The following is a 24,981-nucleotide window of genomic DNA, read 5'->3' as shown; positions in this document are numbered from 1 at the left end:
TTTCACTGCACCCAGGCGGCCATATAGGTATGGCGTAGTTAAGTACCGGGCTACTTATTGCCTTGTATGTTGCCAAAAACGTTTCGTTGCGGCCCCAAACTTTGGCAATTATGTGTCGTGTGAAGAGTACAGTTGTCGCACCTGAAATCTACGGGTTATTGACAATCGGAGGTCAACTACTCCCTAGTTCAGCTGATGAATATGGTCGCTGTGAATTTAGTGAGAGAGAGTGTTAGATTCCGTGCAGCGGGGATGCGAAAAATTCGGAGTGGTAGTCGTTTCCGTTTGAGCATATACGTTCGAGGTAGTTCATAGTCCACATCTTAGGTACTGGAGGAAGCGTGTCAAAGACTTTTGACAAGTCCAAACGCTACGAGGACCGTCTTCTCGCAGGGTGATTTTGGTTGAGGCCTTGAACTCTCTGGGCATTTATGACGATAATTCATAATTACGTGCAATTTTCGGAAGCCATGCTGAAGGTCATCCGCTAAGGTCGGGAGTAGCAAGGCCTCAAGTGTCATCATTACTAGTGAGAAGAGAATTATCGGACGATAGCACTCCCCTTTACTGGCGGGTTTCTCAAGTTACAGTAGTGGGACTACTCTTCCGATTTTACACACATCGGGTATTTGAAGCGTGGTCAGCGACGGATTGAGGACCTGAGGTAACACATCGTTTGACTTTGTCTATCGAAGAGACAGCGTAAATTCTTCAACTACGAAGAAGCATGGCCAGTGAATTGAATTTCAAATCGGTCATCATGTCTCTTCGGATTAGACAAAGCCTTGACGGTAGTCCAAAGCCGGGCGGAGGTTGTAGAACTTTAGGTGCACTATCCATTTTGTTATTAACTGGAAGCCCTTGGGGCTGAGATAGTTTAGGTTATATTAGGTAAAGTTAAGTTAAAAGTTCGATCCAGAACCAGTTCCATTTTGGACAGCCAAGAACGCCGGCCCTGCAATTGTTTTAACTTCAGCATCCTCCAACTTTTCTCGAAAAAGTCTCGAAAAATTTCCAACCGGTCCGCAACCGGTATCCAACTGCGCAATAAAGAAAGTTTCAATATAATTGCGAATGTTTATTATCATTTAAAAGAACATTCTTTAGTATTTATTTGTTGAAGATTATCTTTTTCATATGTTGGCCGCGGCTACATCTCAGATCTCAGATGGTCTATCCGTTGAGTCCAATTTTGGATGACTCGTTCGAGCACTTCGCCTGATAACTGAGGACTGACACGCGTCATGTTTTGCGCCAAGGCCTGAATAGAAGCGAAGTTGTCTCCGTAGGCTTAAGACTATACATATCCCCGCAGGAAAATGTCTAACAGTGTGATTATACACGATTTTAGTGACCAATCGAAGGACGTTTTGGAAATCATTTGCTCATCGAAGTTTTCTCGCCATTGACGGTCATCATTCCGACGGCCCACAAACCAGACCAAAATACTTTTATTGTTTTTTCTAGCTCTTCGCGTTGCTCTTCTTCCATTGAGCCAGAAGGAAGGGCCTTACCGCTGAAAATAAATTATTATATTTAGGAAGGTCGTGCGAAAGTTTCAAATCAATAGAACTAATTTAAAGAAATTTTTCTCAAGTGTAATCCCTCAAAGTCAAGAAGCTGCGCTTTTATTAAATCATTCCAAAACGAATATCATTTTAATTGCCACGAATCATAAGCACCAACTATTCATTTGTTCACCAATTTGTTTGCTGACTTCTTGCACGCGCTGTCCAACTGCAAACACGTGTCGGGGAAAGTTTTAATTAAATTCCAGCTGACCAACCTTTTTCCACATACTTCCTGCCTTACAACTCTACAAAGTTCTACTTCACACGAACTCTCGTCGCCGTGACAAATTACCTTCATTCAGCACAGTGTTCTCACTTCCGACTTCCTTCGAACGTCAACTGGCTTTCGGCGACCGATTCGCAATTCCCACGAAAGAATTGTTGCACGGCACTGGCCGAAGAGGGGGCGTATGACTATGTCGACTATGCTGCCCTTCTATACTTCGTTGTGACTCTGCGACACTACACAAGATGTCCGCTAGTCATTTCGTGTTTGACAAATATGACTTCCAACTGTGTGGAGTGCCGGCAGCAACATATTGTGTCTGTCACGTGATTAATATGCGGTACAAATGATTGCGGCGCCACAATAAAGTAATAGAAATGAGAAAGAGAAGAGAGTAAAGAGCGTGAAGAGAGCGAAGCGTAAAAATATTAGTGAAGTGAAAGTCGAAGTGGAACTGTGTGAAAATTTTCTTCGAAAGGCGACGGCTGCCGACTCGGTCACTGCTGCCTGGGTCCTTCCTGCCATCATCCCTGTTGATGTCTTAATAAGCTGCTCTGTTTCTTTTATTCGCTTTGAATTGGCCTTTGATGCTTCTTTAGCTCGCAATAAAACACCAACAGCAGACAGTTTTTCTCGCTTTGTATGCCACCAATCTCACCGTGTCTCGCGGTCTTCTGCCCTCTCCGTGACTTGTTGACGCCCAACTTCGGCTTATTTGCATTCTTGCTCAGTTTTACTAATTTCCGCAATGTTTGCTTGCTTATTGCACTTGTATTTATTCACGCTTTCTTTTTATTCGCATTCTTCTTTGTTTTTCTTTGTCGAACCGCCGCTGAATCGTGATTTTTTCGGAGAATTCTCAGCTGCTGTCGACATGGTTTGCCTCATTAACACTGTTTATTTTAGTTGTTTGCTTTTATTTTTGCTTTTTACTTTATTTTTTGTTCATGTTTTTCTTTATTTTTCCAACAAATTAAGTATGCATGTGCAAATGATTTACAACTCTGGACGAAATGACTGTACAAGAAATGCAATTACAGCCGTCTTTTTGTTGGTAAGCGGTGTTAATTTATTTTTTACCGAAAGCAATCTTGAAAACTTCGGGAGCGCAGTTGAAAATTGCAGAAAAAAGCAATTAGTTAATTTGAGGTAATTCCAGTCAACTTGATTTGACTTAACTTGGTACGTGTGGACCTTGCTTGACTTATGCTGATGGTTCTAAACGAAGTAACTCGAGAAACTAGTTTAAAAGCACTTTGATGGACTTTTTTGACTTTGTTTATCCGAATAGGACTTCAGCTGACTTTAGCTGGGACGACTTATGCAACTATTTGTTAAACACGACTCGTCTACTGGGCCCGAGCTGGTTCATATAAACTTCACGCATAGACCTATTCGATAACTTATTTTCCTAGATTGGTACAATTATTATCTATGATCTTGAGAAGTTTGATCCTCATATTTCGGTTAGTTGATCTGCGCTTGTCAGCTGTATGTTTTCGACGTTTGTCTATCGGTTTTTACCGTGGTAACGTTAAAAGTATTTCAGGTCAGCTACTTTATTACGAACTTAAGTATTTGAGTAGCACAAAGCTTTTAGTGAAGGTCGTGAAATCAGCGAAAACTAGTCTTATGCGAATCGTCCATCCAGCTCTGTTAACGACGATAACATCGAAAGAGTTAAAGCTTGAAAATGATCGTCTTCCAGAGGATCTCAACATCTCTTACGAATGGTTTCAACCATTTAGTCATAAGTAAAGCGTATCAAAGTCGAACAATGCTGTACTAGTAATAAAAGACCTGAATATAAAATCGTCTCAACCATTTAGGTATGTAGTGTGTCAAAACTTGTCTATGTTAGACTCGTTCCTGATCTGACCTGAATGCGACGCCGCATTCTAGCATTAATGTGACTGTCGTGAAACGAGAGCCAAGACACAGCTAGCATATTTGCCAGACTTGGCACCCTGTAACATCTTCTGTAAATATACACTGCCTTCTCTACATCAAACAGTTCATAGTTCCGTATTTTTCTGTACCCATCGCTGACCGCATTCAAATAGACTGCATAGGCCATGCGAAGAACAATTCTCATGGATGCCTCCAAGAGCTTTCTTATCCCGGTTTGTCCTCATCTAGGTTTCCATTTCCATTTTCCAGCGAAAGATGGGTCTGCTTCTCAATCCCTTGTCGATCAAAAAGAGGTATCTGCTAACAAGAGTTTCGATATTATTATGTTCAAAATGCTCAAAGAAAGGGAAGATAAAGCAACCTCAATTGTCGTTATTCAGCCCGTGTAGCAGATTTAGAGCTTTATGCAACGAATAATAATCTTAATTTAACTACACAAAAGCTATACTTCCTACAATTTCAAATATTTGAAATTAAAAAAAAAGGAAATACTATATAACCTTTGGAGAGACATAACAAATCCTTCTTTATGAAATCTGAACCTTTATCAATATCATTGCCAGACTTATCTGAGCAGATAAAACCATTCACTTTTCTTACTGGGGCAAATAGCTAACTTCTTACCACAAATTATCTCTCTATCCTTTTTTAAAATTGACTGAAAACCTTTGATATATGTTTAGAAGATCACTGAGGAGCTTATTCCCCTCAGAAATTCACTATAATTCCTTCTGAAAATGTGCATAGCCTTAGCGACATTCAAATTATCAGACTGCTTCTGGACGATTCCTTCCTTCAATTCAATTGGTTCAATTATCAATAGCAAATCTCCGAATTACAAGTTTTGTCGTAGGAAGCAACTTACTTATAGTAGATGGATCTATGCCCTGGTGATTATATGCACTAAATACATAATCAAACAAACCGCGGACCTTGGCTTTGACATAGATTGCCGTGGCTTACCGTGACCTTACCAGAACCCTTTTCATTTGACCTTGTCAGAACTGGCCCACTTACGTCGCCAGAAACCATCTGCTATGAAAATGATTTGACTTCTTTCAAATCAGCAGTGAATCACATATTGGAATTTGATTCATGTGTAAATTTTGGGTTAACTGAATAAACAGAATATATGTTTCAGCCGACTAGCTTTATTTTGTCTTTATAAAATAAATTCTGTAAAAATTTGTGTATCTTTTCTTTCCTCGTGACCATCTTTGACATGTGCTTAAACAATGCTGAGTCAAGCAATCACCAAACTGTCTGAGAAGTTTTTGTAATATGCAATTTTATCTTTCAAATATTATACATTGTGCCCAAAAAGCACCCAAAAATTATAAATAAAACATAAAATTATTAATTATTGATCAATATTTATTTTCTCGCCTTCAAAGTAATCCCCACTAGATGTAATACATTTATGCTGACAATGTTACCAGTCACCGAAACACTTTTCATACAAGCTCTTTTTAGGATGGCTGAAACGCGTTCATCGGAGCGGCAATTTTAGTTTGGTGAACACGAAAAAAACTAAATGTGATGAATAAGGTGGTTGATCGATGGTATTCATCCCGGCCGTTTTCGACGAATGTACTCACACAAATGCCTTAATGTGGGCAAATAGAACTCTTTATTGACCGTTTGTTTTGTGGTGTTTTTTTTTTTTTTTTTTTTTTTTTTTTTTTTTTTTTTTTTTTTTTTTTTTTTTTTTTTTTTTTTTTTTTTTTTTTTTTTTTTTTTTGCCCTCCGTTCTGATGATTATTGACTTGTTTGCATGGCAACCTTATAAGCGCGTGTATCAAATTAGCGGGATCAATCATGTCCTGGTTACGATATTCTCTTTGAAAAAAATTCAGCTTTATCTGTACGTGTCGACCAAGAACACGTTTCATACCCAAAATATCATGCGAACAGACTTGCGAGAGATGTCGAGTTAACTTGCCTTCTTTTTAACACTTGCTAAATGATTTTCAAGCAGCATAGCTTTAACTTGTTTCATATTTTCATGAAGAGATCGAAGGTCGTCCACAATGAAACATGCCTTCAGCGATGTCTCTACCATCGTTGTACCACACCTTGGTTTGAGTTTTTGATTTTCCAGCATTTGCAACAATTTCGGACACGAAATTTGGTTATAAATACAAAATTTGAGACAAATTCTTTTTTCGAAATTTTTATCCATTGTAAGCTGAGATAACTACTGAGGTATACTGAATTAAGCAGCTGCTGTAAACAAACTGGTTGACAGATCGCGCTCATGTTTGGCATAGACAGTAAGTTAAAGACAGTACTATCAATCTAGCAGAATACATTTGTTTGAAATTTTTTTTACCCGGAGAGCTTTTTTGTCACAATGTATAACATTAGCTGATTGCATTCATAAAACGTGGGAATGTGGTAATGTTTTCAAATTAACTCTTATGTACACTCCTAAAGTAACTTACTTTTCGAGAGATCCAATTTTCCAATAACAGTCACGTGTGCCATTAGGTGACATTTGAATTTAGACTGCGCGTCGAAGGATTTGGAGAATTATTATTTCTTTTTAGGTTGGTAGTACTGTCACTCACATTTTTGTCAAATTTCATGTCCAAATATTCATTAGTGTTTGAGATACGTGTCTTTTTGTGAGCTGCTAAAAGTGAGTTTTTCATTTTTTGCGATGTCGAAATTTGTTGAGCAAAGCATTTGCATTAAATTATCAATTCGCCAAAAACTCAACCCATATCGTACCGCAATCACCGTATTCACCAAGCTCAAAAGACCGCTCCGGGGACACCGTTTTTATACGATATTCAAGCCGCAGCGATGCCGGCACTGAAGGCCATCCCGGAAAGTGACATTACAAACAGTGTTTCGAAGATTGGATAATCCGTTGGCATAATGTACTAGTGGGGATTACTTTGAAGGGGATGAAATTGATTTGGAAGAATAAATAAAGAATTTTCAAAATAAATACAATGTCACCTTATTTTTTAGGCACAGTATATATTCGCCAAAATTTGTGTCATTAATGAGGATTATTTTTCATGGAAAAATTTTTAAAACATTTTCTTAATATTAATATTATTTTCTTTGTGTAAGCTGTAATTTTTATTTGACGATGTGATTAAGTGGTAACTTATATATAATTTCAGAATAGGTAAGTAGTTACAATTGCAACTAGTTATGCATACTAACATATGGAATGGCACGCCAGTTGTTTGCTTATGCTATATACTTTATATAAATCTTATATTAAACTTATATTTACGTATAAAGTCGATTTTCTTGTATATACACATTTAGCTATTGATCTTAAGTTGCTTGAAATCATATATATCACATATTTAATCAATTTCCGAATATTTTTTGTATCATGATATATTTTTAAGCATATTTAATAGCCATATATATTTAAGTAGTTGCTTGAAAAAAAATAAAAAATAAATAAAAAGTGTGTGCAGTAATTTTTGCATTGAAATCTTTCGACTACTCCCTTCATGTTATAATATTTGAGGTTAGAACATCTTTTCTATAAATTTTCAAATATTTTACTAAATTATTATTACTCACCAATAAGCTATATACTTACATATGTAGAACAGTCTATAGTCTCGCCTTCTAATTTTCGCTGCATACGTCTTCTCTTTTCTCAAATCATTAGCGGATTACTTGAGCGTGCCGCAGGTACAGAGTTTGCAGCCGCGCGCCGCCACAACGGGACATGACTTTATGCTGCCACTGCAACCTAAGCTGCTAGCGCCATTAGGTAAGGTCACCGACTTGCAACGACTTGCAATTAATATGCCACATACCATGCTTTTGCATTTCTTCTTTCTTTTATGGCCACGCTGCCTTACTTTACGCCTTTAATCTCTCTCTTTCTTCTTTCTCTTTGCCCTTCTGTTTAGAATGCAAAGATCATCACGCGCTGCAGTTGGCGCCGCAACATCTGCCTGGCGCCGATGGCATGCACAACGGTGTCCAATTACATCACACGCAGGCGCCCTACCATATCACCGGCGCGCATCACTGCCTCAACAGCGGCGGCGGCGTTAGTGGTGGTGGCGTTGGCAGCACGGACAACATCAGCGGCAGTCACACGGGCAGTCGCGCTGCGTTAAATGTGCCGCCCACTATTAGTGTGGCCTCCGCACAAATGCCGCCCGGCGTACGCACACCCAACCTGAGCGCGCGCGCTGCACAAATATTGGCCGCGCAGCAAATGCGTGAGTCTGCCGCCAGCGCTGGTCACGGCAATGTGCATCATTCGAGTGGTTGTAATATAACGATTGCGGTCAATGATGGCGGCGGTGGTGCGTTGCTGGAGATGGAGAACTCCAATGCGTATATGGAACAGCAGCAACAACATCAACACCAACATCATCAACAACAACAGCAACATCAACAACAACATCATCAGCAAACACAATGCTCGCCGCAGTGCACACAAAGTCCACAAAAGCAACAGCAACAGCAACAGCAACATCACTACCAACAACAACAGCAACAGCAGCATACGCAACATCATCACCCACCGCCGAAGGTGACGCTGCTGGACGATGGTTGCAGCAGCGATTACGCCAATGCGACGGATGAGGGCGAGGACGACTATGAGAGCCGTAATGGCAGTGTTAATGAGTATACAAATGGTGATGATGGCGATGGTGTTGGTGCTGGTGGTGGTGGTAGTAGAGGTGGCAGCGGTGGCCGCTTATACGGCACCGATTTGCGCTGATTGCGGGATATCGGTTGGAAATTTCCATTTTAAATGGATGCAGCTAAATGTCTGTATGTGTGTATGTATGTAGTGGATAGCCAGTATAACTGTATATTTCGTGTTAATTGTGTATGGTGCGGTCAACGCTTGGAAGCGGATGTAAGATAGACAGTTAATGAGTTTCAACGAGCAGCCATTAAGCGCAAATTTATAAGGCTTTTAGTGACGTAAGTTTTTGTTTTTGTTTTTCTCTTTGTTCGTTAAGTTTGTAGTTTATATAGTATATAGTATTTTAAGATTTCTAATTGACTTAAAGCATAGCGTGATTTAAATATGAACAGCAGGTGTTGCAAATTAATGTAGATAGTTTGAAGTGAAAGTCGATGTCTAGCAAATTCTTCTATAATAACTTGATGTGTGGAATGAACTTGCAATTTCCATTTTTCGTACTAAACCACCAACAAACCTAAATAATATCGTCATCTAAGTCTCTTCTATGAATTTTATGATTAATTTGAAGTATCTTCGAAGTCGTCGAGCTCTGCCTTCGAGAAAAAAAATAATAATAATTTAGTTTTGATTTCTCAAACAAGAGATTGTCATTAAGGAAGGGTTGCGCATCTTCCACCTCTTCTTTTTCCACTCAGCTTCTGAAGATGGCAGATGGCAGATTCCCAGCCTTATGGCATTACATTTCCACAACTAGAGAGCGGCTAGCCTTACTGAAGCCAAAGAGATCACTAGGTCTGTTGCGATCGATTTTGGGCCAAAAAGATTTGGCGACAGTGCATAGACCGATAGTGGCCCAGTACTAGACAGGCTCCCGCAAAGTCCAGCTATCTAGTAGTAGACAAGATAGGACGGGAACATCGACTCATTCTTATTCTACAGATAGCCCCTCTAAAGTATCTTTTCTTGTTAGCTCATCAGCTTTACAATTGCCTGCGATTCCGCTGCGGCCTACCACCCATACTAGTCTGATCAAAAAAGAGACTCGATGCTATTGATAACGACATTAGGTACTCCTTGACCAATGAGTTCAAGGATAGTATCCTTGTCGTGCTATCTGAGCGGACGCTCACTTCTCTGTAGAAGGCTGCACTCCGGAGCAGTAAATTTGTTGCTACCTTAAAAGCTGCATCATCGGGTACAAAAACACTGCAATTGACAGGAAGTCAGAAGCTGAAGTTGATAGAGAGCTCCTGACAGCAAACACTTGCACCAACTGTTCCTCCAAGCCTTGACCTATCCATAATGGAGCTCACTGCCCTGCTCCTACAACAATTTCTTACCACCCTCAGCTAGTTCGTTGGTATATGGGCAGAGAAGCACCCGGCAGAGTTCGGTTGAAGGTGGTGAGAAGTGTTCAGACATGTATTCATTTAGGAACGCAGATTCTCTGAATCTGATAGCAACTTTCACAGCTATACACCTTCCAATGATGTCTATGGGCACCATTTGCAAAATGGCGTTTAGTGCCATGTTTGGAGTGGACCTTTATGCACTACACATGTTGAACACTTTCGAATTTCTTTGCAAGTGTGGTCTTCTGTAGAGCCCTTCAACACATAAAGACTTGATAGAGCATAATGTATGTGACCAGAGGACTATTTTCGGTGAGAAACCCCACCATTGGCCAATGGCTCTTCTACAGCATTACAAGACAATCGATGACTTTTTTGTTCTCCCTTCGGTATTCGGCTTCCATCAAAGCTTCCTATCCAAGATGGTATCTAGATATTTCACTATATCTGCTGATTAATGCCGATCATTTGCGGCAGAGGTGTCACCGTGATCTTGTATATTCTAGTAATTAATCTCATCTCGTACACGGTACTCAAGTAGTTTCCTTTGATCATAAGTAACGATGTTTACATAGGCAATCACCAGGCAAACCTGGCAGTCAGGATATAGTTTTTAAGGCAGGTCGTTAACGACCAGACTTTCGGCAGTAGTCCATGCAAAATTTCGTGATTATATCTTGTCAAAGAAGAAGGTTTTCTATAAAAGATCTGATTTGGATCAGTTTGTCTGATATCAGTGGTTCTTCAAGTCAGCAGCTTACGGAGAGAGAACTTGGACAAAATTTCATACCGACTGAGCGACTAGTTCGGGCACATACATACAGACAAAGTACATATATATTGATGTAAAATATGTGAATTCGGGGTTTTATATTCAATAAAATATTTTTTGTTTTGGGAAAACAACACTATTTGCTTGTTCTGGGCAAGCATTGAATGTGATGCTTTTGTTCCACCCTATAAGAACTCTTAAATAATACATTCATAATTTTGAAATAAATGCAGAAAATCGTTATATTTAATTAAAAGTGATAGAGTGCCATCTTCTAAAATTTGAAATAAATATGCCTCATACTAAAAATAAAATTTAAAATAAGAATTTAGTTCATTATTATTAATCGCATTTAGGTTAGCTGTGGGCTTACAGCTTTCTTTGACAAATTGTCTAACCATGAAGTCCATTTGTCAGCGGATATCTCCCATCATCTCATATTATATGTGTATTCGGGTGAGCCTAGAAACTGAATAACAAAATTATTGATTAAAGTGATCTCTACCACAAAGTTGGTAAGAGGCAGAAGGAAACGTCGAACACATTATAAGGTTAGCTTAAGTTAATCTGGTACGTCAGTGAGTCACACCTAAATCATGTTTGGTCCATTGCGATACCAGATGGAGTTCATTTAGTAGATCCTTGAGGAGCAGTAGCCTTATAGGACGCGAAATTTAATAGTACATGGGGACCCGCTATCGATACCTCCTCTAGTGTATCATGTCGTGGGAACTCCAGCTGCTGACAGCGTAGTCTTGCCAAAGTGCACAAGAGATAATTATTTCCCTGGCGCCTTGTCCTAGGCATAAGAGAGCAAGAAATGTGGATCTGCAGTCTTATTGTGCGGGCATGTGATACCACCAGTCAATGACTAATTATTTTTTCTTCTATCGAGTGCCACTATGAATTTTGTGCACCTCCGATTTATCGTTTTGAAATTTTGCACACTTGTTTTTCCTTTTCTCTCTAAGAAGCCGCTAATTCGTCGGTCTCGCCGATTTTGGATCACTTTAGAATATAGCTGCCATACGAACTGAACGATCAAAATCAGGTCCTTACATGGAAAACTTTTTTAATTTTAAAAGTGACTTCACGAGATTTGTCACATTTATTTATTTCGCAACATAGCGCTATAATTACCGTACATATTGTGCAGATCGGATGGCTATAGCATATAGGTGTAATACAAACTGATTGAACAAAATCGAGACAAATATATTCTTATATACACTGCTGCTATAGAAAGTGCACCTGTGAAGGGTATTATGGTTTCAGTGTGGCCGAAGTTAAATTTTTTCTTACTTGCCTTCTATTTCCGTTTATTTGAATCAGTGAACTGAATATTTGTTATTTTGGCTCACCCTAATATACATAAATTCCATAACCAAGATTTTTACCACTCTTCAGCACAGTCAATCACTTATACATACGTCATGCTTTTACCCATTAACGCACATGCACACATATATATCAAGTTCGTAAAATTCCCCCAAAACAAATTTAGTGGTGCTTACTCACGATTCGTCATACGCAAAATAACAATTTGAGGCTTTATGTGATTAATAGCCATTAAAACGACAGCTTTTATTTACAACTCTTAACGGAAGCATAAACAAAATTTAAATCAACAAAGTGCGGTGAAAGGCAAACACTTACGGCGCGGAGGCAGATACTCAAGTCATTCGAGTGATCTTCAAGTGGGTAACAAATGTGCGAAAGAGTCCTCNAAAATAAGAAATACAAAATAAAAAATAAAAAAAGAAATAAAAAAAAAATAAATGAATAAAAAAGTAAATTTGACTGCAAAGCCATACATATGTATGTATGCAAGTAACAGCCAATCAAATAGAAAAAAGTGGCCACGCTGCCACGCTTCTTGTTGGGAATCACTGCCAGATGTCGGTATGTGTTTCATGAATGCAACTCAAATAATATTAAACTTGTTGTTACAATGCACCGAGTGCCATTGTAGCAATCGTTATTTACTTTTGCCGTAACAACAACAGCAGCAACAACAATTGCCCAGAGCCGTTAACCAAACTTTGTCTTTGACACAGGCACACAAACACACACACCTGAAAAGCAAAGTAAATCCACTTATTCACGCACACAGTCGAAATCGGATGAATAGAGTAGAGCTGGCGTATTCTTCTATCCATGAGGTGACCAGATTACGCAATTTTCTTGAAACAAAATAATATATATTTTGCAAAATCCGAACTTTTCGTTGAGAATTTAGTAAAATTTTTACTTTAAATCTTTTACGAAAAATTGTCAGTAAATTTCTTGCACGAAAAGCTTTAAAACAAGGAAAAATTATCAAAATTCCATTTATGGAAAAGTTCCAGTAAATTTCTTGCAAGAAAATTAAATAAAAAAATATTTAAAAAAAATTTTTCGAACTGACTTTACTGAATAAATGAAAATGCTTACTTTAAACTATTTATAAAAAATTTCTAGTAATTTTTTGTATTTATTTCTTTTATTTTTATTTATCAGAACTCCATTTATGAAAAATGTTCAGTAAATTCCTTGCACGAGGTGACCGCATTAAGCAATGTTTATAAAAATGTTGAAAATCAAAAAAAAAAAAACTCAAACTTTTGCTTTTCGTACTGAATTTTCTTAAATATAATATTTACTTTATTATATTTTTGGAATACTTGAATATTATTTTTGGTTCAGTTTTATTTATTATATACTCATCTCATCAATTACACCGAGAAATTGAACGGTTCAGACCTGTCAGGAATGCAAGAGTCGACGTTACACAGCAAGTATTGACAAAAAAACAGAAATCCGTAACCATGTCTTAGCAGGCAATTCCCTGAACAGCCGGTTTTATGATACCCGAATAAACTCAAATATTAAATCTACCATAGAGTTGTTTAGTTGACAATTTAAAGCCGGATCGGTCCTAGTTAACAACTACAACAACAATGGAAGATATCAGCTTTTAAAAACTCTTTAAATACTTAAATCAACCGTGGCGTCGAAAATCTCCTCATTCGTCATATATTTCTATTCGGTGAATGACTGTCAAGCCCAGGCCAGGATCTGTTATATCAGCAATCTAATCACATTTGCATCAGTTTTAGACAACCGCTATAACAACAACATGTTTTAATAATATTAAGTCAGTTGGTTTGAATTACACTGGCTTCTAAGAACTCCGTCAATAATTAAGCCTTCCTCGGCTGCGATAACTTCCTCACTAGACTTATACTTCTACCCGGTGAGAAACTTAATCAAGTTTGGAACCAAAAGTAAGTCACGTAGACTCAAATCTGAAGATAAAATGGTGGTTGGGGCAGAATTCCGTAGCCTAATTCAAGCAATTTGACACACTCCCTTGAAGAAAATCGGGTAACTCTGTCAGTAATTAAGGCCTTCCGTAGAGGTTATAAACTCTTTCTCTTCATCTGAAGCATATTTCCGGCCGGTAACTTACTTCTTCGATTGCGGAAACAAAAATAGGTAAATAAAAAAAGAGAACTTTTTTTTGATAAATAGGACAATTTTTCAACAAACAGGTTACGTTGATCCAAATCATAGAAATCACGGTGGATCGGCTAGAAGTTTGTAGTTTAATTCGGTCAATGTATGGCGAAAAGGAGCGTCGGAAGTTTATCAGATGGCATAAGAGCACTTTTTCTTCGAAAAATGAAGGCATATTTTCAGCAAAAGGGTATAGAATGGACGCGATAATTGCAAACTTTATTCTCTTCTATATTGGATATTGTTTCTTCATGTGAGAAAAAGGTGGTCCTTATCTTTTCTCGGTTGATAGCTCAGTCTTAGTATTTTGGATCCTGGTTTCCCGGTTACGAAATGACGTCGAATCTCTTTCAGGAGGATACCGTAGTCCTCGCCTTTTGCAGAACAGATTGACCGAGTAAAGTCCACTGCTTCGACTATTGGTATCTTTGTGCTATTAGATCCTGGTTGTGTCGACTCTAACGCAGAAACTCTATAGGCTTTCGCTTAAACAAGCGTCAGAAAATTAGATGAGTTACTCCCTCGATTGCACTTATTGTCTGAAATCACCCAACGTGGTATCCATCGCACCACCAGCTATCTGCATAATTCAACTGATGCTTGATTTCACTGCACGATCCCAAAAACAAGACTTGAATAATCGATAGATATCTTTTTCTCTTCTTTTATTTTTTTAAGAACCACAGAAAGTCTACAAAGAGCTTAATATTATTAAGTCTATTTCGATGGGTTTCAGTGTAGGAATTAGTAGTAAAAGTACAAAGAAGACGTGATAAATGTCACGTTCTGACGCACTTTTCAAGGTATGGAACAAACTCTTTAAACAAAAATAATTGAATTATTAATTTTGGATTTTTGGAATGCTTTATGCTTATGTGGCAGGAGTTTCCTTTGAGACTATCTTTTCTTCAACTCTCTTTGGTTTTTTTGAAGTGAAGTGAGTATAGGGGATCAAAGTACACTGCTTCTTCTACGGAAGGTGATCCTGTGTTAGCCAGCAGCTAACTCACATAGTGTCGGCCGTCAGCTGTGACCCCGGTAGTAGCATGAGCTCAGCCTTACCGAGCTAAAAGTCATTGGCCGCATACGTTCCGTTCAAATTATTTTAGTGATGTCTACTGCCACTACAAAGACAGCAACTTTTCCCACTTGTGTATATCCTACGAGACATTACTAACAAATCATTTTGTATTTCGAAGATTTCTGGTCACCCTTTTCGACATAGCAACGCTGCGAGCGGGTAACAGCGTAACAAACACACCACAGGCACTCACAGTGAGCACCGCAAATATTATCATGGCAAATAGAGAAAGTTCTGCTACAGTTTCAGTTATTGTTGTTGTTGCTGCTCCTACTACGACATGAGTGGCACATACTGCGCTTCCAACCGCTTTGGCATACATTCATACGACGGCTGTTGCTTCCGGCGACACGTTGCCTACGGCGTTGCTTTGACTGCCGCTTTTATTTAGACTCGACGCGTTTTACTTCACGACAACCCCTCGGCAAGCAAGCGGCAGCGGCGGTGCTCTTTGGTTGCCATTTTTGCTGTTTTTGATTACCAACTGCTGTTGATTTTGTTTTTGTTGTCATTGTTGAGCGCACTTCAGTTGCCACTGGCGGCTTCCCGCGCCCACCTCACTGACAAACCAACGAAACGTTTGTTGTCAAGTGCGCACACCCCTTTTAGCGCAGCGCTCAGAGTTTTGTTGTTGCTTTCGAATATGCCTCTTGTTGCTGCTGTTTGAGATTTCGTTGTTGTTGTTGTTGCTGTTGTTTTGTCATGTTGGCAACGCATTGTTGATGTTGACAGGCAAAACAAAAGCTACAAACCGCTGCTAAGGTCGCAAGCCTTTGGCACATTACAACCAACAACAACAATGCATACATATCTAAACAACAACAATAACAGCAAAAACAAATTTACATAATGGCACATAATAACACATCCGCAGCAGTTTCTGTACACGCTTTGTTGCGGCGCTGACACGAATGTCGAAAATTCTGCTCGACCTCAAGCTTAAACAGGTGTATAAGTATGCGTGTGTGTGTGTGTGTGTAGGTACATGTATTTATGAATGTATGTATTTGGTTTATGCTCAACTATTTTCTAACCTCACAAACAACCTTGCTTTGCTGGTTAGAACTTTGTGTCCTCAGCGCCAGAATCATCGCAACACACAGGTGTCATTAGTGTTGACAGATAGTAGCATAATTTGTTGAGGAAGCATGCTTGGTTGCCGCTTAGATACTTTCATAAATGCCAGTACAATTTATTTCCATCGTATATACATACATATGTAGCAACAATTCGGAACAACAAAAGTATATAAGGCTTTACAGCCTGCTTGGTTGACCCCACTATGTCGGATATACGGTTGGTCAGATATTGTTCAGTTTTTCAGATCCTAAATTCAACTTATATGCTATAGCTTTTATCCTCAAACCAACTAGCTCTTTCAAGGAATATATAAAGTAGTGGACCTTAGAGGAATACTTCAGTTCTGGAAACACTAGCAAAACAATGGTGGTCAGACCAGAAAAGTTATATTTTTACTTGTATCTTCTTCTAAGATCTTACCTACACAAAATTGGTAACGTGAAATTAATGTACTGCAGAGCTTGCGTAGAGAGTGATAAGACCTCTCTACCTAGCACCTTGTGCGAATGCACAACTTGCATTAATATGACCACTAAGTCAAGCGTAGGAATCCTTGAACTACGACGTGTGGTGCTCAAAAGTAAAGCGAATCAAATAAATGCGTTGCCAATTGGCAGTGTGGAATGGACACACTAACCATCTTCGTAGGGTTCGAGCCAGACTTTAAGCCTCTGCTTGGGTCCGGAACCCGGATGCAATGCATCTCCACATTCAACTGACAAAATGTCTGTTCTTCCCGCATTCGGGATTTAACCACAACCACCACGATACTCTCCGAGGGACCAGTACGCATTAGCAGCTTGGAGGGAACTCGAAGGGATTCTCCTCTCTGTAGTACCAGAATTAAGTCTCTGGTCAGACATCGTAGCCGAAGCTTCTACCATTTGATCTTCCATACTGTCAAAGATCAAAACTGGTAATGTGGTCGCTCATCAGCCTACCTGACTCACCTAATAGCAAACTAGATTTCAGCCGCAGGGGTGTATGAAATCAGGAATTTTATCAAATTCACAGAGTTGTTGAACTTGCGAATACAAGTCAAGCCAGTCAGTCGTTTTCCACTTCATTTAAATTGCTATTCATTATATTTGCCTAATGTGGTAATTGACAGTCCCTAAATAATTTGCTGAATGTTGTTGAGTTAACAGTCTAGATAAATGTGGGTTCCTTTCCATAGCATACACATATCCGATCGTCGGTGAAATGAATGCTTAACCTTGCTAATGCTGGTGCTGAGCTGAGATCTCGTCCAAATTCTCAACAAATGCGGACTCCGAATGGTGATTAGATTTGTCGTTGGCCGGAATAAGGATTAAATACAGGATTTGGCGATGTCTTGTTGAAATCAAATATCTCCGAGATTCACGTTAACATGGCGCGATAATGGTCGCCATTGACGGACACATTCTCATAGGCATCGTTTTTGATGATTCCACCGGTTCACATACCACACCAAACTGTTGTTTTTCGATGAAATGGCAGTTATAGAATCTCTTCAAATTATTCTTCCTCTTTTGCTTGTTCACATACTCATGGAGTCAGAAAGCCAAGTCATTGAATACGTCAGTTCGAAATGCTGCGAACGGCGCCGAATCGATTGTCCATGCCTTCATGTCCAATCTCAATTACGGCTGCTATATTTTCTTCACTGCGTTCGAATATTATCCAAAAATAAGTGCTAGGTCTCAATATGAGTGATGTCGTTTCGAGTAGTATGCTAATAAAGACGAAGCGATCAATGCTCTTGCTTCCTTGCTTCTTCGCAGTAGAACATGTTTTTTACCTCAGATAGCGCACTGATACTCAATATTCCCTCATGGATACGATATTTATGGTCTGAGTCTCTATAAATTGGATTTCTTTGGTCCACCTCTCCATTCACTTTTTATATTCTAACATATACAAAATTGCTCCTCTAAGGAAATTTCAAATATTCACTGACCAATTCCATCTCTGCGTACCATATATGTAAATGCAAGGCACATAAATAATCAAAGAGTTGTCAGAGTGAGTAATAGCATTATACTTGTATTCACTACGTGCACATGGGATCAAGTATAAAGTTGTTTAGGGAAATTAGCCTTCAAACCCATTGTGTGCAATAATTTGGCAGCTGTCATTGTCACCGATAAAGTCATATAATGACAGCCGCTATTGCTTAACTAGCTGCTTACTTACATATAATACATTTAGTATGGAAATTTGTATGTACCTGAGTACATGACCGCAGCTGTCATATATACTTCTGTATGTGTCACTACTTTCGTCAGCGACAATCCGTTTATTACGCTAGTGAAAATGATGTATCGTGATGAGCGCAACGCAACAATGGAGCTTATCGACCCAATTTTCATATATATATACACATGTATATAAATATACATGTATGTATACATATGTACGTACTATATACATATTTGTATGTATGTATGTATATAGTGTGTGAAAAGCGGATCAATTTCTCATATTGAATTGTAATGCGAAAAGAAGCTATCGAACTTTTGCTTGATTGCATCTACTAGGGTGACGCAATAAATTTGAGGCTATAGAAAATTTAAGCCTGAATCGATGCAAAAATCGTAAGTGATCCACAAAGAAAGGCCTGAGCTTAACTTAAATTAACATAACGTAAACTAACATCTCTTAACTTAACAAAATGTAACTTAACTTACAATATTTTTTTATTTCTTTAATTTTTCATAACTTAACGTAACATAACTTAACGTAACTTAGCTTACCTAAACAACTGAAAAAAAAACTTTGTATTTAATTTAATTTTCATAACGTAGGTGAACTAAGGTAACTTAAAATAATTCAATTTAACTTTAACTTAACAACATTTAAATTAACTTTAAGTAATGTTTTTTTTCATTTAATTTTTCATAACTTAACAAAATTTTACTTAACGTAACTTAACTAAACAAAAACAAAACCATAAAAAACTGTTAATTTCATTTGATTTTTCATAATCTAGATAAACGGAACGTAACTTCAAACAGCACAACCTAACCTTAACTTAACATAACTTAAATAAAATTAAACTAACGTAACGTAACTTAACTTTATCGAACTTAACTTTATACCAAAAATCTGCTTACTCATTCCATTTTTCATAACCTCATTTAACGTAAAAAAAACTTAACATAACTTAACCCGACGTAACGTAACGTAACTTAAAGAGATCTAAAGAGATTTAAAGAAACGTAATTTAATGTAATATATCTTAACATAAAGTAAACAAATTGTTATAAAATATCTTGACGTAACGTTACATAACTTAACTTAAAATCAAGAAAGTTTTTATTTCCTTTTATATTTTTAACTTGACGTAACGTAACTTACCTGGACTTAGAATAAAAAGGTTGTTGTATTATATTTTCTTTAACTTAAACTTAACAACACTTTAACTTGTTTATTTCATTTAATTTTTCATGACTTAGTTTTACGTAAAATAACTTAACCAAACGTAACATAACGTTATAATTAAAACTTAAAAAAAAATAAAAACAAATATTTTTTACGTAATATTACTTAACATGGAAAAGAATTTTATTTTAATTTACTTATTATAACTTAACTTTGACATAACGTAGCGTAACGTTACGCAACTTAACGTAACTTAATATAAAATAAAAATGTTACTATTTCATCTTAATTTCTATAACTTAACTTGACGTAACGTAACGTTCCATACTCAACTTAACATACACAAAAAGTTATTATTTTCTTTCTTCTTACAAAAAATGCAAACACACAAACTATTTTCCCAACCTTCGTAAACCAACATAAGCTCTTATGGTGCTCAGCTGTTTATTTGTTGCTGCCTTTTCGCAGATGTTTTCCACTTCACCGCGCTTATCAATTCATGAGCCTGCAAAAAGCAAAAAAAAAGCGACGACGCTCACAATAAATCATTTTAATACAAGAAAGTAGTGATTTTTATACCCACACACAAATACACACGTATACTTCGTTTGTCGAAAGGAAAATTACGAAATTGATTGAGCTGCATTCGCCAAGAGTGCAGTAAAATAATCAGGAAGAGTGGCGGCCTCACAGCATGCCTGTGTGTGAGAGCACAAGAAAAGAGATATTACCAAGTAAAGCACAACTCCTTAGTGTAGGCTTTACGTCAGGCCTCGTAAAATTTTAATAACGAAGACTTTTACGAAAAACGAAAATCGCATAGTAGTGCAAGAAGAGAGCAGGGACAGAAGAAAAAATCATGCTTTGTGCTATGGACGAGAGGTAATGGTTAACGCACAACGAGAAGTTGTCTATTTGGGCAAAACCTTGTGCAGTAAACAGTGTAAGAGGTCAGTTATTGATATTGTGAGAAGAATGAGATTTCATGAAAGCGGAGAAAACTTTTCCTAATTGAATAGATTCAACTATGTAAATATTGTACAAAGTTTTGAGAGATCAAAGCGCTAAGAAGACCACCAAAAGAAGACGTTAGCTAGCTGAGCAGCTGACTTTAAGTAGATATGGTGGGAGTCTTGTATGGGCTTTCGAAGTCCGCAGAAGAGTATAATACCAAAGTGGAAATATTAGCAGAAAAAATAATAGTTTTAATATGAAAAAAAAAAATAATAAATAAAAAAATATTACTAAAACATGAAATATAAAACCAGTTGCTCAAATTGCATCCAAAATTAACTAGTTGTGTAAGTAGTTAATTTCGTAAATGTATATAGAAATACTAAATTGAAAACTCGAATGTATGAATGTAAGCATTTTTAAATGGTATTTTAAGTATATATTGTATATATTTTAAACTTGTCATACACAGAAAATTACATACACACACAAATTACGATTTCGTTGGAGTTCTACAAGGTCTTGAAGGCCGCAGCTTATTTGGATTTAGCCAAGATGCATCGTGCTCAGGCGAACGTCTATTACAAACCCATAATACGTTTCTAAAATATTTAAGATTTCTAGCGAGAAATTTTGAGCTATTTCAAGTGGCAACTCTGTAATGGGCTTTCTTGCGTGACTTGCGGATTTTTCAATTTAAGAAAATAAATTACATATAAAATTTTAAATTATACAAAATTTAATATACTTTTAAAATCGGTGACTCATTTTTGTAAAATTTATGATTCTCCTTATCCTGTAGCCGATATCTACTTGAAGCTCCCAAAAAGGCTTCTGGGAAGGAGAGACATTTTCTGCTAAGAACTATTTTAAATCCCAAATTCAAAACAGACATTACTAAAAGTTGATAAATTTCGAGGTTTCCTACCTTTTCAAAGAAAAAACTCAGAAAATTCAAATTTAATGGGGAATATTAAATAGCAATCAAAATAACATTCTTTATCATTTATCTTTTGAATATCATCTCTTTCAAATGTTGGCCGCGGCTGAGTCTCAGATGTTCCAGCTGTTGAGTCCAATTTTCCATCACTCGATCGAGCATTTCGACTGGTAACTGGCGAATAACATACTTGATGTTTTGTTCCAAGGCCTGAATCGTAGCGATATTGTCAGTATAGACTTAGGACATTACATATATCCACAGGAAAAAGTTTAACGCTGTTATATCACACGATCTTGGCGGCCAACCGACCGGCCCAAAACGTGAATTTATCAGTTCACCGAAGTGTTCTCTCAATAAATTCACTAACTAATGTGATGTGTTGAAAGTGGCGCCTTCTTGATGAAACCAAATATCGCTGAGATCACGAACTTCAATTGCAGGTAACAAATAGTCGCTTGTCATGACGCAAAAACGGTCGCTATCGACGATTACGTCTTCACCGGGATCATTTTTGCAGAAATATGGACCGGTGATTCTAGATGAAATTAGTAACTATTGAATCTCTTCAGATTGATCTTCGTCCCACGTATGCCAATTTTTCTGGAGCGAAATTCAAAGAAAGGCTTTTGAAAAGGTACCTCTACTGCTTTTGAAGCATTTTACGTAGTTCAGCTTATCGAATACTGCATTTGAACTAAAATATATTACATAAAAGCACATGTATGTTCGCAAGGACGTGGGGTTGAAGGAAGTCTGTTTATTTCCTATTCACTCTTTCCCCATAGGATACGTTTTCAGACATTTTTGTATATTCCTTTTTTTATTCATGTAATGTCGTTGAGAGGACTGCGTAGTTAAAACTATATCTATGTTAAGTGATAATTTGAATAATATTTGAATTTAACCGACATGTAATTTGCCAAACTCAAACGGTAATTAGCACTCGATTAACATGATTAGGTCATTGAAATTAATTTTAATTATTTAACTAATTGTTAAGAAAATTCAAATGTTTTTTTTATTTAATGTGAAGTACAATCGATACAATTAAGTTCTGAACATAACATCACTCAAGCGCCTCAATAATTTCTTTTGCAGGAACGAATTGGCTATACCAAAGTTCCAACTACTTTTTCCACTAAATCAAGTCGTATGTCAGGAATAGCTTGTTCAATATTGCTTGAAGAGAGACTGGTTTATTGCAAAAGACCAATTAGAAGTAGTTTAATGGTGCTAAATGACAACTTCTTCGAGGCTACGCCGTGTTACAATATCTTGAAATAATCGAATGTCCGAACTTTTATCGCAATAATTCGATTGTTGCACGTGCTGTTTGGCACGTAGCAATGTTTTGTTCGAACCAGATATTGTCAAGATCAACTTCTTCCAATTGCGGCCATAAATAATGGTTAGCAACGATGCATACCGCTCTCCATTGACAGTAACGGTGTCAGCAGCTTAATTTCGAAAGAACTATGGACCGATGATTCCACCAGAGCAAAAATCACACCAAACTGATGAATGTAATGGTTGTTCAGGAATAATTTGCGGATTTCTTTGCACCAGAGTCGACAGCTTTAATATTTACCACACCACTCAGATGATTGAGCCTCATCGGAGGAAATTATTTTGTTAAATTGTTAGATATTGGAAAACGATTATTTTGATAATAAAACTAGATAAAAAGAAAGTACTTTCCGCATCATCAGTGCTGTCGTCACAGCACAGTATGTGTTCCTAGCAAGTCACTAAAAAGCCTGACACTATTCGGTGGGCTGATGCAAACCTGAAGCTTGCGGTGCGGTGCACTCTGGCAACTACCTTAAGCCGCATTATCTTTTTAAGCCCATTATCTTTTCTTGGCTGGTTGGTCATTAGTCTGCTCAGTTGGCAGCTGATTCTGCCTTTCTTGCGGCGTGTTGGATTTGTACCCAAAAGCTTAGTCTGAGGTCCAGTCTTACGCCTAGCTAGCTTACTGCTTTTTGTGTCCCAAGAAAACCCGTATTCGTTTGCATATTTATTTCGAGGAAATGCGCTTATTTGTTAGGAGTAGCTGCTTAGTTCTTCAGAAGCGAACTGGAGGATGTGTGAGTTAAGCCATGCTTGCATCCGTATCATAACCTGATTAAGCTATCTTCGCACTTTTTGTGTGTCTGATGCTGTAATTACTGCTGCAATTTCGTCTGAGTAGCCAATTCAATACGATTCGTCTGGCATTTCGAATTTTAGTATAACGTCATAGTTGATGTTTAACAAGTCTAGGCACAGAATGAATCCATGTGCTGTTCCTGACGTGACCGCTATCTGTCGTGATCCTTCTTTAGTTTGGTGCAGCAGTTTTCTGTTACTAAGGTAGCTGCGCACGGCAGCCCTGAGATAGTCGGCGATTTTAAAGCTTTTTTCGAGTGAACCGCAAGCAGCCAACGAAGCTTCTACCCGTTTACATTCTGCAGGTGGTTTGACTGAAGCACCTGACAAAGCGAGCTAATGACTTGTAGTTTTGGTAATCACTTGCAGTTTCCCGCTATACCCCTGTGACCAGGCAACCAAACCAACCTAAACATTAAGTAACTCCATATGAAAGATAAGCAGTGTAGACATCTCTTCAACAGTCTCTAAGATAGCGTCAGCGGGCTCAAAGCTATAATTGCCGCGACACAATCAGAGTAGATATTCACCAAGCCGAAAGAAGCTGGTAGTATGTTATTGGAAAAATTGAGTCCATTTACGGACTGAGGTCTAGAGATCACTCAATGTGTAGCAGATTCAGTGCTTCCTCTGTTCCAAGGTATTCATAGATTTGAGATCCATTCGAGTCTCCTAAAAATTTACTTCAAGCAAACATTTCTTTTAAACTTAAAGCTGTGTAATTTAAAATGCTTCAGAAATCAAAAACGTGCAGCTTTGACAGCGAAAACCAAAAAGCATTCACACAATAACACGCACTCACCCACACACTCCCATTAGCATATAACCTCATAGACACTAACACACATACAAACCTAGAGGAAAAGAGCAATAACACAAGCAAATGTTTGCTCAGTGAAGTTATTTAAATTTTAGAACGTAAAAAGAAATGATAAAAACAACAACAACACTTAAGCTGGTTCCACACTCTAGTTAAAATTAAAAATTTTATAAAATAGTTAAATATTTAACAAATTTTATTAAGTGCTAACCACCGCATAGGAAACTTAGTGAAGACACACACACACACACACATACTACTGAGTGTGTATGCATGTGTGCTGTGTATGTGTTTGTTATTTATATAGATAGAGAGTAGTTTAAGTAACAGCATACACTTTAGGTGTTTGTGTGTGTATGTGCGGTTGTATGGATGTATATGAGTACAGAAGGATTAAGAGCAAAAGCAGCAATGAAAGCATTTGCGGCTAAGCGGTTGAATATGGTAGAGAAATAAACTGAAATCGACCGTGCGCAGTGTTGGAAAACGACAGACAATGCAAAACTGCATACATAGTAAAATACATATATATGCGTGCATGTGTTATTTGAGTGACTTGAAAAATGGCAAATATAAAATTATTAAAAAAGAAAAAATATTAAAAA

At 37.6% G+C, this 24,981-nt stretch overlaps 1 protein-coding gene across 1 annotated transcript in view; it reads left to right on the top strand.

Moving 5' to 3' along the window:
* The window catches only part of LOC108967074 (potassium voltage-gated channel protein Shaw), a 66,461-nt gene extending 58,033 nt beyond the window's left edge, over positions 1-8,428 (top strand). The window contains exons 11-13 of the mRNA XM_018930317.1: positions 7,355-7,459; positions 7,602-8,035; positions 8,204-8,428. Coding sequence (XP_018785862.1) covers positions 7,355-7,459; positions 7,602-8,035; positions 8,204-8,428 — 764 coding nt within the window. The remainder of the gene's footprint in view (positions 1-7,354; positions 7,460-7,601; positions 8,036-8,203) is intronic.
* The last annotated feature ends 16,553 nt before the right edge of the window (positions 8,429-24,981 follow it).

The sequence above is a fragment of the Bactrocera latifrons genome, unplaced genomic scaffold (assembly GCF_001853355.1).
Source record: "Bactrocera latifrons isolate USDA-ARS-PBARC rearing strain unplaced genomic scaffold, ASM185335v1 scaffold_175, whole genome shotgun sequence".
Taxonomy (NCBI): Eukaryota; Metazoa; Arthropoda; class Insecta; order Diptera; family Tephritidae; genus Bactrocera; species Bactrocera latifrons.
This window is presented reverse-complemented; position numbering and strand designations above follow the sequence as displayed.